This window comes from Caloenas nicobarica, chromosome 3 (genome assembly GCF_036013445.1).
Source record: "Caloenas nicobarica isolate bCalNic1 chromosome 3, bCalNic1.hap1, whole genome shotgun sequence".
In the NCBI taxonomy this organism is placed as follows: domain Eukaryota; kingdom Metazoa; phylum Chordata; class Aves; order Columbiformes; family Columbidae; genus Caloenas; species Caloenas nicobarica.
The window spans coordinates 71,195,161-71,213,033 of record NC_088247.1 but is presented as its reverse complement, the minus strand read 5'-3'; the positions used below and the strand labels follow the sequence as shown (position 1 = coordinate 71,213,033).

Genomic DNA, 17,873 nt, shown 5'->3' with positions numbered 1-17,873 from the left:
CAGGTCCACCAAGACAACAAAAAACCCAACCCGACAGTCCCAAAGAACTGAGCTGGAGGGTCGGGAGCTCTCCTGGCCACACAGCTCCAGCCCCCGGGGCTCCCCACTGCCACCCACACAATGTGCACGGCCCGGGCTCCAAAACACATGGTTTACATCAGGCCACCGTTTCAGTTCCTGGAGAACTCCAGCCCACTGTTCAACTCAGCAGCCACTTCTGGGAGAATGAAACATGAAACCCATTCCAGCACCAGGCCTCCTGAAAACTTCCAAGCATAAGGCAGTGAGATGGATATGGATGGATATAGCATATACTGTAAAATCAAGTATGGTCCATAGAGCTGTAACCCTTATACAATAAAACCTTCAATTGCTACGAGAAAATGGAGCAAAATTTAGTGAAGAATGTACTTCGTATGTAATAAAAACTTTAATGGTTCTCCACTCACTAATAAACAAAAAATGGAAAAAGACAGACATTTGGCAGATCCATTTCAGAAGTGTTTTTAAAACTGGCTACTTCAAAAGCAGCATTGGAAAGTGGCTTTTTAACCTGCCACTTGAATTATCCCTTTTTCTAGATACATCTCATTGGTGTTATTCTTCTTTTCTTGCTAGGACTTCTCTTTCTAATTTTCCTTTGTGTTCTCTTCACTGTATCTTTCAAGGTCCTGATATTAGCTTGCTTATATTTGAAGTATTTGAAGTTCTTCATCTGGCAAAAACAATTTTATTTTGGTGTATTGTTCTCTTTGACATGTCTCAACCACATCAGCCAGACGTACTGCTGAAACGACCGACAACAAAAGGATTCTTCTTCTCGTGCGGGACAGAGCCCGAACTCTGACTCCGGCTGCTCCTCCAGATTCCAGCGAACAGTCAACGGGATGAGAGCACAGCTGGATTAGATTGCACCATCAGCAGAATTAGGCCTACAGCATTTAAGCTTTTGATAAAAAATCAATGTCAAATCTATAATATTTGAGTGAGTTTCAAATGCATATGCAGGTATCCTTTCAATCCTTGTTTACTGACTTTAAGTCTAACCATTTCTGGGCTTAAAAATGGAAAGGGGTAGGGAGAGACTGGACCTCTGTGGTACTCCTGGTTTGACCCGAAGCTCCCTGGCCTCAGTGGGAACCTGTCCTTTATCATGCCTGTCACTGGAAATTTGGTTTGCAATAAGGAGGACTGACTGATTTAACAGAAAAACAAGTTTATAGCAAAGCTAACCTGTTGCTTTTACACCATCCATACGACAAAGAGGAATAGCATGAGCTGTCAATGGGCCTGATAAAGCCATTGATCCCAGCTGATTCCTCCACACACATCCCTTCAATCCATTATCCTCATGAAGGAGGGAATATTAGTGCTTCTCCCCTGAGAGGCACCCAAGGTTTCTCAATGCTGACATTGCATCTCTGCACAGGACTCCTGGCTGTCTCAGCTGGCAGCTCCTGTGATGCTCAGACCTTTCCTAGTGGGCACGAAACTCGTATTCCTTGCCTTTGGTGGATATTCAACTGCAGAAATAGCACAAATATCGACTTACAACATCTTAAGCCTCATTTCTGAGATAAATCAGAGCCTAAGGGTACTTCAAGTGGTGAAGTCTGAATTTCATCTGACTGCAGTCACAAACACGACAAAAGCACAGGATAAAGTTAACTGAGCTTATTTTCCTCTAGATAATCCTTGTGTAAGCTGTTCTCTAGCCCGAGTCAGAAGTTTAGTGATGGGAAGGAAGCTTGCCTGAGAAAATCAGAATGTGAACAGGGCAACTCATGCTGTGACAAGACATTGTCTGGAACAAAATGAACCCCTTCAAAGCTTGTGTTTTTCCACTCTGTGTTCATGACTGTAGTCTCCACATTATTTTCACCTCCAATTTGCTCTTGTTTTCTTTATTTACTCAAAAGTGAGGTAACTTCTGTGTTTCTGCCAGTCTAAAATGAAGCATACAGTACCTCAAAACCATGTTGGAAAAGTAAAGAGCAAACCTAACATTGCCACAAAGCTACCCGACTTACAATTATGGTTAGTCACCTCTTTAAAATCAGGGCCACCTGACTCATACTGCTTTTTAATGCATATTTTACTGTCAAATCAGGCATTGAAAACACACCTTCCATTAAAGAGAAGAGTTGGACACCACAGAAATCTGTCACGCAGTGCTGAATACTTGGAAGCCACATGTCTGCTGGGACATCCCTGACTTCCACCTGCATGTGTGCACCATCCTTGCACACTTCTCACAGCTGCCTCTACAAACCCCAGGTCCTTTAACTGCGTTGGCCCCGGATGCACAGTTTAATCAATGTTAAAGCAGCCTGATGGTATCACAAGAGGTCACACTTCCCTTAGTGGAGAGAAAGTGGCTTTAAACCCACTTCACATTGCTCTCTCTGATTGCAGAAGAAGGAGGTAGGAGAAGAAACCACCCCTGAGAGATTCCTGAGGCAGAAGGATCTCTCTAAGAGACTCCACAGCTCCTCAGGGCAGACCCAAGGCCACACACGTGTGACTGTATCTGCCTCCACGGGCAGGATCCATCTGTCCCGGGTGCCCAGGGAAAACCCACGGGTTTCAACAGGCCCTTCCACTGCAAGCTCTTGGGCTCCCTTTTGCTCTCCGCTGCCCTAGCCTGCTGCTCGTCCCCCAAACAGTGCAAAGACTGTCAGGGGTATGGGAGTGACCCTTGGAGCCCAGGCAGGATTTTGGCTGCACAATCTGTGACGAGCAGCAACACCCTCATTCTCTTGCAACATGACAATTTTGTCCATGACAACAGCAGAAGGCAGGAAGATAACACAGAGCTGGCACTAGGATGGATATTATCCCTCTTGTAAAACATACTGACTCCCACACTGAGAGCTGCCACTTCTGAGCCATAATCTCTACATGTGTTTCTAAGAGAAAGAATTGACCCCTGGTAAAAATGCACATGGGAAAACCCACCATGGCAGTAGGAAGAAATGACATCAAGTGCTAGCACTGCTCTGCTTATCTGAAATTTCTGATGGTTTCATGAAAACACGGAATAAGAGAAAAAATTTGCTCAGACTGACTTAATCTCAGTGGCTTTCTCTGCAACTGAGGGAAAGCTTTCTTTAGAGATTTCCACACGAGTGAACATAAGCAGAGCCTTCTTTAAGTTGAAGATGAAACTGGTACTTCTGCATCCAGAGCTGATGCCTACACAGGTATGGATAGATGGGAAGGGTGACAAGCCCATGGATATCCTTCTCTCCAGCACTGACACCAGCACAAAGCTTGCATGATGCCGCTCTGCCCAGTCTGGACACAGGGCCTGGTTCTGGGAGTCACTGTACTGCAGCCTGCCCACATTTATCCTCTCCCCCTGTATGGATGGCGTGCAGGTGAGCCAGCCTATTCCCCTCTAGGTGGGCCTCAAAGGATGCCACAGGCAAGGCAGTAAAAAAGAGAGAGCATTGTTTCCAGGCTGTCATGCATCCCCTCCATCACTGTTCCCCTACCTGTGCCCCAGCGGCCTGAGCTGGCTTTGAAGTGGGTTGGCAGGGGACGCAAGTCAGAGCCAAAGCATGTGCCCCTGTGAGCCAGCCTCTGCCCTGCTCCCTCCAGGTATGGCCATAGAGCTCCAGGGAGGAAAACACACCTACTAAAATTGCACTGCTCATTAGGAGGCTAACTAAACCGTGGCAGCACCCTTACGCTGTGCACCTGGATTGCTTCTTATGAACCTAAATCTTCACTCCATTGCTCTGCTTTTACGTTAGTGCAACCTTGTTAAAATCAGTGGCACGTTACAAAGTTAGTCAAGTGAAGAATGAAGCCCTGTATCTTTCAAAGGCTAAAGGAAACATAGTGTGTAATTACCCTGATGGGAGATATGGACTGGACTTACAGAGAGTCACAGCAGGCAGCACAGTCCTCTATCTGTACTGGCTTGCACTCCAACCTCATCAAGCAGTGGTTATCCACATACATAAAGCACAAAACCTTATATGCTTAGTTCATATTATTCACTTAATATGCTTAGTTTCATTTAATGAAATACTCCTAGTCAAACACCTAATTTCCTTCCAAACCTTATTCAACTTTTGGCTGCTGAGATGTTTTACGGCAGATCCTCAAAGCAGGAGACAAATGCTAACCTTCTCTGTACTGGTTTGGGGTGCTGGGTTGTGGGGAGAAACTGACAACTCTCAGCCACCTTCACCTTCATGTCCCCACTCTACAGAGCCTCTGAAAAACTCATTCATCTTGGGCACTTTAACACCTTCCAAATGGATTACATCAGTCATTTGTGGAAACAATGACAAGTGTTAACCAAGACACAACTAGCCATAAACTCATGGCTTCAACTGTTCGTTAGGTACCTAAACTGGGATTATCACTCACACACACATGCACAGAAACAAACACACACACACACACACACACACACACACACAAAAAGAGTCAGTGAGATATTTCTGAAGTAAATATTAGTTTTGGATCCAAAGCATTGGCTATGTGGATGGTGTGGTTCTGCTTTTGGTTCATTCCTTTATGCATATCACAGACTTCATCAAATCATCCTCCTTAAGGGATCTGAATTACTTGCATAGAGGGGGTTGGTTTACACCTCTCAAAAACCACCTCAATATATCTAAACCTGCTCCCTTACCCTGTAAAGTAGTGCAGACTTTTTAATCTACCGGAGATTCACATGTTTATGTAAAGTCTTTCCATTCCATCTCTAGTTGAAGTACACGTTCAACTTTCCACTAGAAACTGCCAAAAATGCCTCAGACTCGCAAAGTCAGAGAGTAGGAATTCAAGCTTCACTGTGCATTGAGGGATAAAAAGTTAAAACTCTCAATTTTTATCTGACATTGCAAACTTTTCATTAATTAGAAGAGTCTGAGATTCCCAAGGTACAGGTTTGCTAAGAACAAAACACCGGCTCAACATCAGTCTCTGCTCTTTCATTAGTAGCTCTCAGAAATTTTCTTCACAAGGACTGGAAAAAGTACATCCTAAAATAACAGTCTTTGCTTCTTCTTCCTCATGAAAAGTACAAATAAAAACCACTAAAACATTATTTACCTATGTGTAATATAAAACTGTTCACAATTCATGTCTTGAAATAACACCAGCCCTGACTCTTCTAAATAATTTTATTCCACATAATTTATTGTAAAGATCTTTCAAAAAGTATTACATAGCTTTGTACCCTGGAAAGGGAAGCTGGTGGCACACACTCCAAGTCTCCCAAAGTGCAAAACTCATAGATACTAAATGAAACGCATGCCAAGGAAATGACTAGAATAGTACTATAGCTATTCTTAGGAGCTCTGCACTAGGTTGGGCTCAGATAAGTAATGGATAGGTACAGATTGACTTTACTAATAAATGACCTCCTTATTTCATTTCATTTCCAGAAAGAAAGACTTCTGCAGTCATATTCGAAGCAATGTACTAATGCAAAGCCCTGGGCTGTGCTACACATTATAACTAGTCCTATCACAGCTGAGCAGACACGACTGAAGCAAACAGCAGCAGCCACTTGCAGTTATCACATCAGTTTACATGTCGTGGTCTGTCAACTATTACCTGGGGTGGTCAGCAAAGATTTTACCCAATTAACACTCTTGAAAAGCAGTTGAACATACTGAAGAGATGCACTCACAGCCCTGCAGGTTTGTAAATGAGAATCCATGCCGTCTTCCTTGGTTTAGACTAGCCATATCTAGAACTGAAAATACAAACACCTACAAAGCAATTGATAGTTTAACCTCCAACATTTAGGTGCAAAACTTCTGGCTTTTCCCCATGCAGCCCATGACCAGTGGGATATACAGCAAGAGAAACATCTGGGGAAGAAAATCAACCTTACAACTCAACCAAGCTTTGCAAGAAATCAGGAGAGCAAGTCTCAGGAAGGACCACAGTAGACTTCTAGAGTCTTTAGCAGGCCATAGCTAGCAGCATGCTGGAGCCATACCTTACCAATGTGCATGGATTGCCATTTTGTGTTATTAATGTATCCTTGTTTGAATACCCAAAGTGGGAGATTTGGAAGGGGTGGAGTGAAAGGGTGTACTGATAGACTACACTCTCTGACTGCTTCGCATCCTCTGACACTGATGGCACTGGTGCAGTCCAGAGGCAATGAAGTTTTCAAATACCAAAACACCCATCTGCCTTTGCCCACTTTGCTTGTGAGCTCTGAACATCCCGTGACCAACACTGCCCAGTCCCTAAAACGAGCTTCTGCAGAAAACCAACACTTCTATGACAGTAACATCTTCAGCCATCACAGGGCTTTGACTAGACCTGCATGGCATGAAAAGAGATGTTGCTCAACAGACTTATGGGCAGCCTGGATCTGGATGTTCTGCACGGCCAATGCTGGTGAAGCAGCCCTGCAGTGACAAGAGAGACAAAGCCTTAGCTCGGATCCCTAAAACCAGACCTGGCCACTACTAGAAAGGCAAAGAAATTTGCACTTTCTTAAGTAGCTTAAGCAACTTGCTACCATCTTCTGGATTGGCCATCTGCTTACCGTTCAGAAGCACAAACATTTTGTTAAAGCAGCAAAGCTTCCTGAAACACAGCAATTTCCTTCCATACAAAGGGGCCTCAAATTAGTCAAAAGTTCCTGCAGACATTTCAAAGTTTCCCTCTTTGCCTTTTCAGTTTTCACAGGGACTGCTTGTAACCATAACAGGGTTTTTTGAAAATATATAGATATTTATACAGCACAAGCAGCTTAAAATATATACTTGAAAGAGGCCTCTCCTGCTTCAAAAGCCAAACAGTTCTTTTGTCATTGCCAAAAGTCTTACAAACCCAATGGCTGATTTTATGGAGGCTCTTATGTTTGGATTCATAGGGTCTGTTTCTGCCATCCTTATTGCAATTATTAGCAGCTTGTTCTGCAAGGTTCTGGTCTCAAGAAAAAGCTTGCATCTCCCCAAGAAAAGCGGCAGGTAGAATGGTGAGAACATGATAAAAATAATCCTCCCCCTTTTCAGACATACTGCTTTCTTTCAGAAGCATCCATACGAACTCATCAGCTACTCTGATGCTTACCCACACCAGACCCTCAGGTCCACCAGTTAACTGGGCTCTCGCTATAGCTTTCTCCAGTAGGCTGGCATCCTTCCTCTCTCTGCTGGTGCTAGAAAACAAAACTTGTTTCCTCTTGTATCTCCTTCTCCCCTCCACTGACACACACGCGGCTGGTTGCTTCCCTCCGCTCCCCACGGGGAGTGTGGAAGCCGTCCTCTCCCAAACGTGCTGCCACCACACTGCTATGAGGACACAGCTGTGCTCACACCACCCTCCTGAATAGCTGCCACTGCCCTGTGCTAGCACGACGTGGGACAGCTGGCCTGTTGCCACCGCGAGGGAAGACTTAAGCCAATACAAAGCCATTTCTCTTTTAACTTTACTAACGTGGTGGCCTGGAATCTATTTCCACTCCTCTAAGGTTTTGGACTCAGTCCCATTCCCATGTGAAATCAGTAGGTCCAGGTTTCCAGCCCACACTGCACAGTGTGGTACCAAACACCAGCAGGACCCCGTGATGTCTTATACGACTCATCATCCCTCCATGAGAGTAATTTTAAAAGCTGTTTATGCAGAGGAAAGCGAGTGTGTTTGCAGAGGTGTCTGGTCCCCAGCAATCAGCACATCCGTGGGCATGGCTCATCCTGGCTGGGGACCGATCTGCTGAGAGGGCAGCTGAGGAGCACTTGTAGTCTGAGACATCTCGTGGCAATAAAGAGGTATTACCTTGCACTCAGCAACTGAAACCCAGCAGCTCTGACCCTGACTGGGAAGGGCTTTCACAAAGACGCACACGGTCCTTTGACACCAATTTAAGTAGCCACTGCTGGTCTGGGAGAATCAACTTGACTTATGATAGCCAGAAAGAGAGAAGAACAGGAACTCAGTGCTCTGGTACAGCAATCGCCGCATTGCAAACAAAAAAGTACATTAATATACACATCTAGCAAGAAAATTTGGCTTGCTAATATTGCTGTTTAAGGTTTAGACTTTATAGGTTTTCAATATTGTATCTGTGCTGTCACAGAAGAGTTTATTTTTCTGTTTTATTTCACTTTCTGTTGGGTTTGTTTCTTTGGGAAGAGAGCAATTTCTTCTGTGTCTGCAATCACCAGACATTTCAAGTTGTGGATGCCATCAGGACCTTCTTGGTGGGTCATCATGGTAGGAGAAGATATTCAGGTCTTCACAGCCACACTCTCCGAGGTTCTGCATGCATACACCTTTGGACCTGAGACTCAGGAGAAGGGCTCCAGCATCACAGAAGCTGCTCTAAGAGCCTACAACATAGCAATTATCTAGATTGATAGTAAATCATTTCACTCACAAAGCTAAGGACACAGGAGTCAACAAAAAGCAGGAATTTCTAAACACTCCCAAGGAGACTGTGAAGTTTGCTGACTGGAAAAAATGGAAAGCTGGGATACTCTGCATTTTCAGGCTCTCCAAGCCTGTGCTCATAGCCTCTTTCACCAGAGAAATGTGACCTGATCACTAAGCTGAATTTATCCCTAAGCACCTATCTGTGGTACAGCTGGATTAACATCCCAGACTGGAGAGGCAGACACCAAGCCACATCAGTTTGCAGGCTTGATCCAGCAAAATAATATTCCTGTACCTCTTTCAGCTACGTCCAGCAGCTTCAGGGAGTACAACCGCACAGGGCAGATAAGCATGCATGTAAGCATATCACAAATCACACCATCATACACAATAGACAAGAGAGGGTCTACAGCAGGGACAATATCAAAACCTATGTCCTGAGTCACAGAGGGGAACCCGAGCCCCTTCACCCTTCTCCTTCTCAGGGGACAGTCAGCTCACTGACTGACAAGGACAGCACAAAACCAGCAGTCTCCTACAGAGATTTGATGAAACCCTGCAGAGATATTACTGAGCATCTCACAAAATATTTCAGTTATAACTTCTTTTTTGGGAAGTTTCAAGCACAAGAGAACAGCAGCTTAGGTTGAGCAGTTCTCCGGTACTGCAGCATTCAACTCATTTTTAAAGCAGGGCCAATGGAGCCCATGAAAGGTGAGATGTCACTTTGAAAGTTTTTCTTGGGCCTATAAATGAAACCAGGTCTTGTGATCCTCAGCCCACCACCCCAGTAATAAGACCTCGGACACTTACCAAATACATATGTTAAAAATACATATATCCTGAAATCAGGCTGAAGCCTCAGTCCAGATGATAGAGATGGAGTCTTTCCACCACTGCCATTCACTCTTACATTGTTTATAATACATTTACTTTGGGAGACCGGAAGCATCAAACCGACAGCACAGGGAGGAGAGAAGACGATGCGAAGCTCAGCTGACACAGCCAGCGAGGCTACGAACACACCACCCAGAGCACCCACTCCGGCAAAGTGCAGCAAGCCTTCTGCAAAGTCCCCGCACCACTGTCAGCTTGAGGCTGCTACAGCCTCTCCATCTCTGAGCTGCCAGGCTTTCTGCAAAGCATCCGACAATACAGACCATGCAATTATGTCATCAAACTCGGCGTGGCTTCAGATGATGAAAGGGAAAGACATTCAGACTATGTGAAAGTGCAGCTCAACTGCTCATGCAGGGCCGGATTCTGATGCCATTAGGTATTTCAGCAGGGCTGTCACATGAAGCAAGACACTACCCAGCAGGAATAACAACATCTAAATTCAGCCCTCCAGCTATCTGGCCACAGCCTGCATGCTGCGGTGCTCTCGGAGCTGGCCCAAGGACCTCAGCAGCACAGGCAAAACTAAACGCTGGCTTCCCAAGGCTGAAAATACGAGTCTCGGATACTTCTCAGGCTGCGGGAGGAGTAACAGGGGTGGGCACGTCGTGCTGCACCCACACTGCCCTCCCTTGGCAGTGGCAGCAGCCAAGCACTCTGCGAGGGCTGGCCAGGAGGGTGGCAGGGCCCAGGCTGGGCATCATGATCCGACAGCCACAGCAGTATGGTGTGCCAGTCACATCTGCCGCTTTCTGTTGTGCGAGTTTTAAGGCAAACTCAGTAGTTTTTGCCGGTTACCAGCTAAACCCCTTCCCTCTGCATACACCCTTCCAAAGATGCCACTCTGAGAGGAGGGGTAAAGTACTTCATTAAAGAATACAACAAAAATTTATGTTGACTATTCAATTTCTCTTATTTTTTGTCTTCTTTTTAGAGACAGGGAAAAACTAACATTCCAGCTCCAGCAGTTCTGCACTTTTTTCCCCAGAAAAGTTACAGCCAAAATATTGCAGCCAACTATACAGTAAACATGACGACAAATAACCATATGAAGAGTTGCCTTTTACTTTACAGCTGATGTATATATTAAGAATGACTGACTCCTCCAGTGGAAAAAATAGTCAGTTTAATGCCAGAATAATACAACAGTCAGAAAGATTTGCTGGAACTGGGACTGTTGCAAGATGCCCAAGAGGACTTGATGACTGAGAAATAGTGAAATAGCTGTGCTGGAACAATGAAATATGAACACACTTCACAGTCCTCAAAGAGTAATTTGCTCTGTTTAATGAAGAGCTGATTTGATGATCAAGTTATTCACTGAAGAGGGGTGATTTAAAATGTACGCTTCTCCAGACCACTTTCTAATCCTTACATAGTTAAATGTGGATGCACCTTTCAGGTTTTCTTCCAGGGTCAGGAGAAGCTTGGACTGACTTCCTTTCAACAGGATTTCAGTATTTCACCTGATGTAACTAACAATATTCTCTTTGTTTAGGAAAAGCTCTCTATTTAGAGCACACAATTTCTACATTACTTGGATCTTTATTCCACCTTTCCTTGCTTCCCCACTCCTTGGGGCTATTTGCTTTAAATATAGACCAATTCAGCCAAATGCAAGCACCTACACTGAAATGGAGCCACACACACAGACTGATTTCAGAGGCATTGAAGCACGGTCAGCTCCTACTGCAGCATCGGGGCACGCAGGCATCCCAACCTGGCACGGGGAAAGAGCCTCCATGTCCCATGGCGCAGATGTAATTTATGAAGAGCTAACGGTGGGCCAGGAGTTACAAGTTCGATGAGAGTGATGTACGGTGAATGCTGCTTGGGAGACTTACAACCTACACAGATTTTAACCATCCTGTAAATGCTGGGAATGGTAGAAAACACACTGAAGCTTAACCATACATTTGCAGAAACTCTGAGGGGCAGAGTAACATCCCAGAGAGCAGTCCCGGGGAACAGGCAAGGAGGAATCAGCATCTGCAGAGCTACATAGGTCAGAAACCCAGAAGCTGCGTGCCTTAGGAGGGCAGGACACTGGATCAGGGGTCTGGAGAGAGGCAGGTACCAGGATGTCCACCAGAAGGAAGGAAGAGGAGGGAGCTCAGCAGCACGCACAGGTCTTGCTAGAGTCTGGAGACACATGAGCTGCCAGGACAACCTCCCATCTCCCCAGGCAAGATGAGACCACACAATGAAGGAGCCTCTGTGTAAACACTGTTTGATGTTGCTCTTGTTAACTCTGCTACCAGTATAGTAGTTAAGCATTCAACCGTGTGGTCCACGGTAGAAAAAGTTCATTTTCATTACAAACTTGTCTAAACTTTAAAGAGAAACCAGGGAAACCTGACACTTTCCAGGTGCTTTTAGGTCCCCAAAGGAAATTAATCCAACTAAGGAGGTGCTGCAGGCAAATGCCGCTGATGCCTGCAAGTAAAAATGCAAGAGCTGAGATCAGAGTGATCAGGAGTCCCTCTAGCCAGGTACAGAGTCAAGTGCAAAATCCTCTCACTGGTTTAAACGAAGCAGGCAGTGGAGGTGCAGACTAAACCATACCATTCCTCTACATCCTGAGACATCCAGGGTGTGGAGGAAAGCTTAGAAACGTGTGTCCCGAGACTCAGAGAACAGACAGCAAAGCAAACGCCCTCAGCAGTTCTTGTTTTTTAAATCTTGTGCTTTTTAAGCCACTGTCTTGATCTTGGCAGTGCTTATTTTGGCACTGCAGTTTGTGAACATTCAACTCAGACTGTAGGTTTTGCAGCCAACAGCACAGCAGAATAAGCAGCAGTATAGCAAACACATATAAGAAAATGTAAACATGATTTCAAAGGCTTTATACTGGGTCACACATAGCAAAGGATCTTCTAGATGACCTCCCATTTCTTCAAAAGACCCATCACCCCTCTATTGCCCTGAAAATGTAAGCTACACCACTCCTCCAAGGCTATGCTGTCAGTGCAAACATAGCCAAAATGCAATTTCTCAGCCCACATAGAAACAAAATACTTGGGCTCCTCACAAGCCAGAGTGAAAGTATCTCCCCAGCTTCAAGATCTTCTGCTCCCCTCCGGATTTCACTGCCTCGCAACCTGGTGGTTCATTCCTCTCTGCCATGCTGGGCAGGGGCATGGGCTGCAGAGGTGATCTCTCATCTTGAGGAATAATGAAAACAGTCATAGTTCCAAGCAAACAAAATTTCAGCTGCAATCAAAGGAATAAAAGCAATCTGGTATTGCAACACACTGGTTAAATCACTGCTTTAGGGGGCTGTAAAACAGAAAAGACAAGTGGCAATTTGGAGGGGGAGAAAAGCACAACAGGGAGTGCAGGTACCTGCCTGAGGGGCCAGTGCAGTGTCTGCAGGGCTGGGAGCACCCGCTCCATGCTGCACAAGAGCATGGTATGTCTTTGGGGAGAAAACAGCAGTGTGGGGCTTCCCGAGAGGAAGGCACATCCGTGTCTGTGCCATTCCCCCTGGAGAAGGGACCACTTAACCTGCTGAGTGTGCTAGTGGTCTGCGGGAGGAACAGCGAAACATCCATGCTCCCTCCTCCCCCTGAGCATACGCACCACAAGAGATAAACATTCCCATGATACACACATGCACCCAGTTATGAACGGTTTGCTTGGGCAGGTGAGGAATACTAATTTTTTAAGACAGGTAACTCGAGTTAAGCAACGTAAGCAGATCCTGACATTTCAAAACTAGAGAATTTAAAAAAAAAAAAAAAAAAAAAGGTGCTGGTTTGTCTTCAAGTTTTTGAATACTTGGGATCACAAACCTTACCAAACATAGGCTCACTCTAGAGGTCTTTGGTCAGAAAAAGGTTCCAGTCTCAGCTACACCTGAGCTGCAGCAGTGTAGATTTAAGAGACCCAATGCCTGCCAGCACTTCCCAATGCCACCTTAGCCATACTCTTAAGCACTTCCCCAGCGATGGAGAGAGCTGGGTGACACAGTGACACAGCTGCCAGCTGGAGAAACCACGGGTCCTAGAAGAGCACCAGAAATTGAGCCTGGTGAAAATACTCCTTTGCTTCAGTGATCTGAAGATAATGGACCACCTGCAGACAGCTACAGGCAATTTGAAGCAGACGTGAAGTCCAGCCTCAGTTATCTTGAGACTCAGAAGGCACATTTACCATTTCAGTGTCCTACATGAGAAATGTCAATGCCACTTGAGCACTGAATGTGTCTGAGGAAGGAGCTACATTTTTTGGGCATATGAATGCTCACTCAATGCACTGGATCATACAGACAAGATTCTGTTCCCTCTGCAGGCAGAGAGAAAGCATACCAGCTCTTTATTTTGCTCCATGATCTACTCAGCCTCCCTCTGTTTTCCTTCTGTATAGCTCAGCTTCTGAAAGCATCTTCTTAATGGCATGTCCGGCCAACCTCAGTCCATGTGCTGTCTGAAGAGCTGGAAATACAGACTTGCACAGCACAAGAGCTTTCATACCTCTGACACACCCAGAGGCTGGTACAGAGCTATACAGTTAAGACCATTACAGCATTGTCCTAAATAAATGAGAAGATACATTCCTCAGAGCTAAATGAAGTGGAAAATTCCCTTGGAGATCCTTCTGCTTTCTCTGTTTATGTCACACAGTCTAGAGAAGGAGGGAAAATGAGAGTTAGTGCTGCTGTCAGCAAGGCTATTGTACTGAGCTCAGCCTCCTAATGCTCCTCTCAAATTTGTCCCACCAGCCACAGGTGGTGCTTGAATATTATTCATATAAAAGCAACTGAGGAGGGTTTCTACAGAAAGACTGCTTTCTGCTGTCAGTATGTGCTCTACATCCTTCCACACATGGGATCTGGCAGCAAGCTACGAAAATCTGTCTTGGCAAAATACAAATGGGATCTGCCCCTAAACTGGCTCCAGTGCAACACCCTTCTCTTAGACTTCCTCAGCCTGAGAGACTGAGCATAGCAATCCTGGGCACAGTCCCCATGCTGTTTTTCCATTTTGATAAACAGTAGCAAAGTCAACGACAGCACCAGCCCAATGCCAGACCCTCACTGGGGGAAAATCTTTTCTTTCTTTCCACAAACAAAAAAATGAAGGGCTCTTTCACTTCCTTTGTCAGAGCCCTGCTGCTGAGCCAAGGCAGCTGCCCTGTCTCCCAGACACAGAACTCGGGCAAAGGCTCGAAGTGCAGAGTGAGTTTGGGACAGGTCACCTAGACAGGGTGCATGCTGGAAAGGCGAGGAAAGGAGAATGGGAAGGAACCATTTCAAACACAAGTAGAAGATGAGAAAGCAGGGACAAGGGCAGCAAAGGTGCTCAGCAACAGGTTTTAATCCCTGAGAAAGGACTCCAGCACTCACTAGCCCTCCTGCCTGAGACTGCACTTCTTCAGGGCACAGTCTGGGGTTAGTGGCTTATAAACCACTCCGTAGGCTGGAGAAGGAAAGTGGTGCCCACTCAGTGTGGCCAGCACACCTCCAGGGACAAGGAGCACACATGCAGCCCGCACACGAGTCCTGTACAGCCCCTCTGGGGGTTAACAGCGCAGTGTTCCCACTCAAACAGGTTTTGGTGCACTCCAGAAGTCTGCAGCCGGGAAGCATGCAGCGCTCTGCACAGTGCTGTGCCAAGACATTTGGGTTTGTTCAGAAATTGGCTTGGTTTTACAGCACATTGGTGTGGGGCTGTGAACGAAGAAAGACTGTACTGAAAGTTTTGAATGTAACTTCCATAAAGTTTCAGACTCCCCTAGAGTCACTTTAGACATCACACAGAGAAGCAAAAGCCTGCCTGTGTTCAACAGCTAACACTTTTCCTCAAAGGCTACGACATTTCCCATGATATCGCCTGTGATATCAGTACACAAACTCCCCTGTCCCTTTCCCTCTCACATGCCAGCAGGCAGCCTCAGGGACAGCAGATCCAGTTGCCCCTCCATTCCCCACCACCACAAAGCAGCACCTCTGCAAACCCACTTCCAGGAGAGCGATCCCTGGTTTAACCTGGATGAGCACAGCACATCACAGAAAGACACAGCAGTGGATACCTGGGCACTTGCCAGCAAAGTTTACCTGGTCTCAGCCTCCTGCAAATGCACTCTGCTGCTAGTCTGCAACCGTGCACCCTGCAAGCCACACACTTTCAGCAGCCCACAAAGGGAGGGCTGTGCAGGGTCTTCAAACCAGGCTTGAAGATATTTCCCTTGTTCCAGGTTAAGGAGATCTTTCCAGTTTGTGCAGCTGCACACTAAAATGCACCAAGAGTCATGGGTGACATTAGGTCCTGCCCAGCCCTGAGCTGCTGAGATGCTGAACTGGGCTGAAGATGGGGCAGCCACCTCACTAAGAGCTAGGGAGCAGGTGTCCCCATACCACCCTGGCCACTGTAACCCCAGCAGTTAAAATCTGGTGCTGGTCCCTCTATACCTGCCCCTAGCCGTGCTCTGGTGCAAAGACCTTGTGGGCACAAACCGAGACAGGGACTCAGCATTGCCTGTGATGCAAACAATGCTGTCCACGCAGGAAAGGACGGGGAAGATCAACCACCCCACACGACCTCCAGAGCAGATTAAACCAGAGGCTGAGAAGCCGAGGAATCCTGACAGCAGCTCCAGCCTCGCCCAGGCTGATCCAGGGTCCGACTCAGAGGACCCCGAGAACGGGAATGAAGAGAGATCTCGCCTGACTTCAAAAGCGATGCTCAGCGCGGGGGCTGCCTCCTGTCAGCCCCGTCAGACGAGCGAGCGGAGCTCTTCAGCCGACCCCAAACGGGACGGAGGAACCGGCGCTCGGTGCCGGCGGGAATAAGGCACAGGCGGGCTAAAGGCAAGAAGGAAGCAGCCCTTCGCTGCCCCCGGCTCACGTTTGGCCGGGAGCGTCCTTGCGGGCTGCAGCCCCCGCGCTGCCCCAAGCGCAGCCGAGCCGCAGCGGGCTGACCCGAGAAGGTCTCGGTGTCCGGGAGCCGCGGGGGTCCCCAGACCCTCGGTGCTGGGTTCGGCCCAGCTCTACAGATACACACAGCCCCCAGCTTGGGTCTCCCACCTCAGCCTGCGGCAGGGAAGCCCTGAAGCGGCCGGTCTGCCCGCTCCGGCACCGGCGGGAAGACCGGCGCAAACACGGGCTGCAGCAGGTGGCTCTGCGGGAGGCGGCCCGGCTCGGCAAGGCGGGGTGTCCCCCCGCGATGCCGCCGCGGCTCCCCCAAGTACCCTGTCGCCCGTCACCGCGGCTCCTCGAAGCAGCCCCTCGCCCCGCGGCACAACTCCCCGCCACGCACCCACCCCACGGAGGCGAGCCGGGCACGCCGGGTGCAGGGGCCGGCAGCCGCACGCGTGGGCCAGCAGGCGCTCACCCACACGGGCGCAGAGCGGGGCACCTCCGGGGGCGCCCGGCGCGGCTGCCTACCTGGGGCGGCGGCGGGCAGCAGGGCGGCGAGGAGCAGCAGGGCGGCCCAGGGCCGAGGCGGGGCGCGGGGGGCGGCGAGCCCCGCCATGGGGCTGGGGGTCGCGGGGTGCGGGCGGCGGGAGCGGCGGGGCGCGGAACTGCCGCCCGCCCGGCGTCCGTCTCCGCGGGGCTGCCCCGCTGCTTCCAGCGCGCCCCGCCGTCTCCTCCTCCCGGGCTGCCGGGAGACTGCAGCGGGGCGGCCCCGCGGAGGCGGGCGCCGGCCCTCCGCCCCCCGCGGCACCCCGCCGCCCCGGCCCCGGCCCGCCCGGCACCCGCCGCCCGCCCCGGCCCAGCCCGCGGCCCGGCACACCCGCCCCGGCCCGCCCCGCCCCGGCCGTCGGTCCCAGCATCATCCGCTGCCCTTGCGTGCGCTCACCTGGCTCCTCCAGAGAACTTCTCCTCGGGGAGATCCCGAGCTCTGAGCCTGTCCCTCGGAACCCCGGGGAGCTTCAGCTGGCCCACGCGTGTTACACACACACCGTGTTCAATTTATCTTGTCGCCTGTGGCGCTGAGCCCTGCCAGCTGAGGCGGATATTCAGTCCTGTGCAGGCACAGCATTCACATCAATGAACGACTGTACAGAACTTTCTACACAAGGTTGTCTTTCCTTCTTAGTATCAACTTTTGTTCTTTCTGAACTTCCACCCCACAGCTGGCCGGGGTTTTTGTTGCAGTCTTCTTGCACCAGAGAGATGCAATTTTAGATCTACAAGGCACTTCTCACTCAGACTTGTCTGATTCTTCCGCCATCCCCTCACCCTACATCCCACACCTCCCATCTGCTTTTTGAGGCATTGCAGAAAGATACCCCTGTTTTCGTAACAATTAATAATGGATTCTTTGCTGTAGAAACTAAGCTAAATAAATAAATAAATAAATAAATAAATAAATAGGAGTGGTGTTGGAAGGCTCCGTGTGGCACACGGAGCCAAACCTGGCATCTGCTCATCCATACTGTGTATGGGGCAGCCCCTTGCAGAACTGCACCTCGTTTCCTTTCACAGCAAGGTGATCACTGTGTACCCCAGTTGGGAGCCAAGGAGTGGGCTGAGATTTAAGCAGCTATTCACAACGTGGGGACCATAGCCCAGCAGTGATGCGGGGAGCCAAATTACAGGATGGCATAGGCACACCATGACAAGCAAAGGGGGCTAGCCCCAGCCCTTAGCTTTAGAGGTCTCCAAA

The 17,873-nt window shown here is 48.3% G+C and overlaps 1 protein-coding gene across 2 annotated transcripts in view; it reads right to left on the bottom strand.

Moving 5' to 3' along the window:
- The window catches only part of FNDC1 (fibronectin type III domain containing 1), a 69,298-nt gene extending 52,449 nt beyond the window's left edge, over window positions 1–16,849 (bottom strand). For both annotated transcript variants that reach the window (XM_065632029.1, XM_065632030.1), the window contains exon 1: window positions 16,649–16,849. In XM_065632029.1, coding sequence (XP_065488101.1) covers window positions 16,649–16,736 — 88 coding nt within the window. In that variant the 5' untranslated portion in view covers window positions 16,737–16,849. The remainder of the gene's footprint in view (window positions 1–16,648) is intronic.
- Between the last annotated feature and the right edge of the window lie 1,024 nt (window positions 16,850–17,873).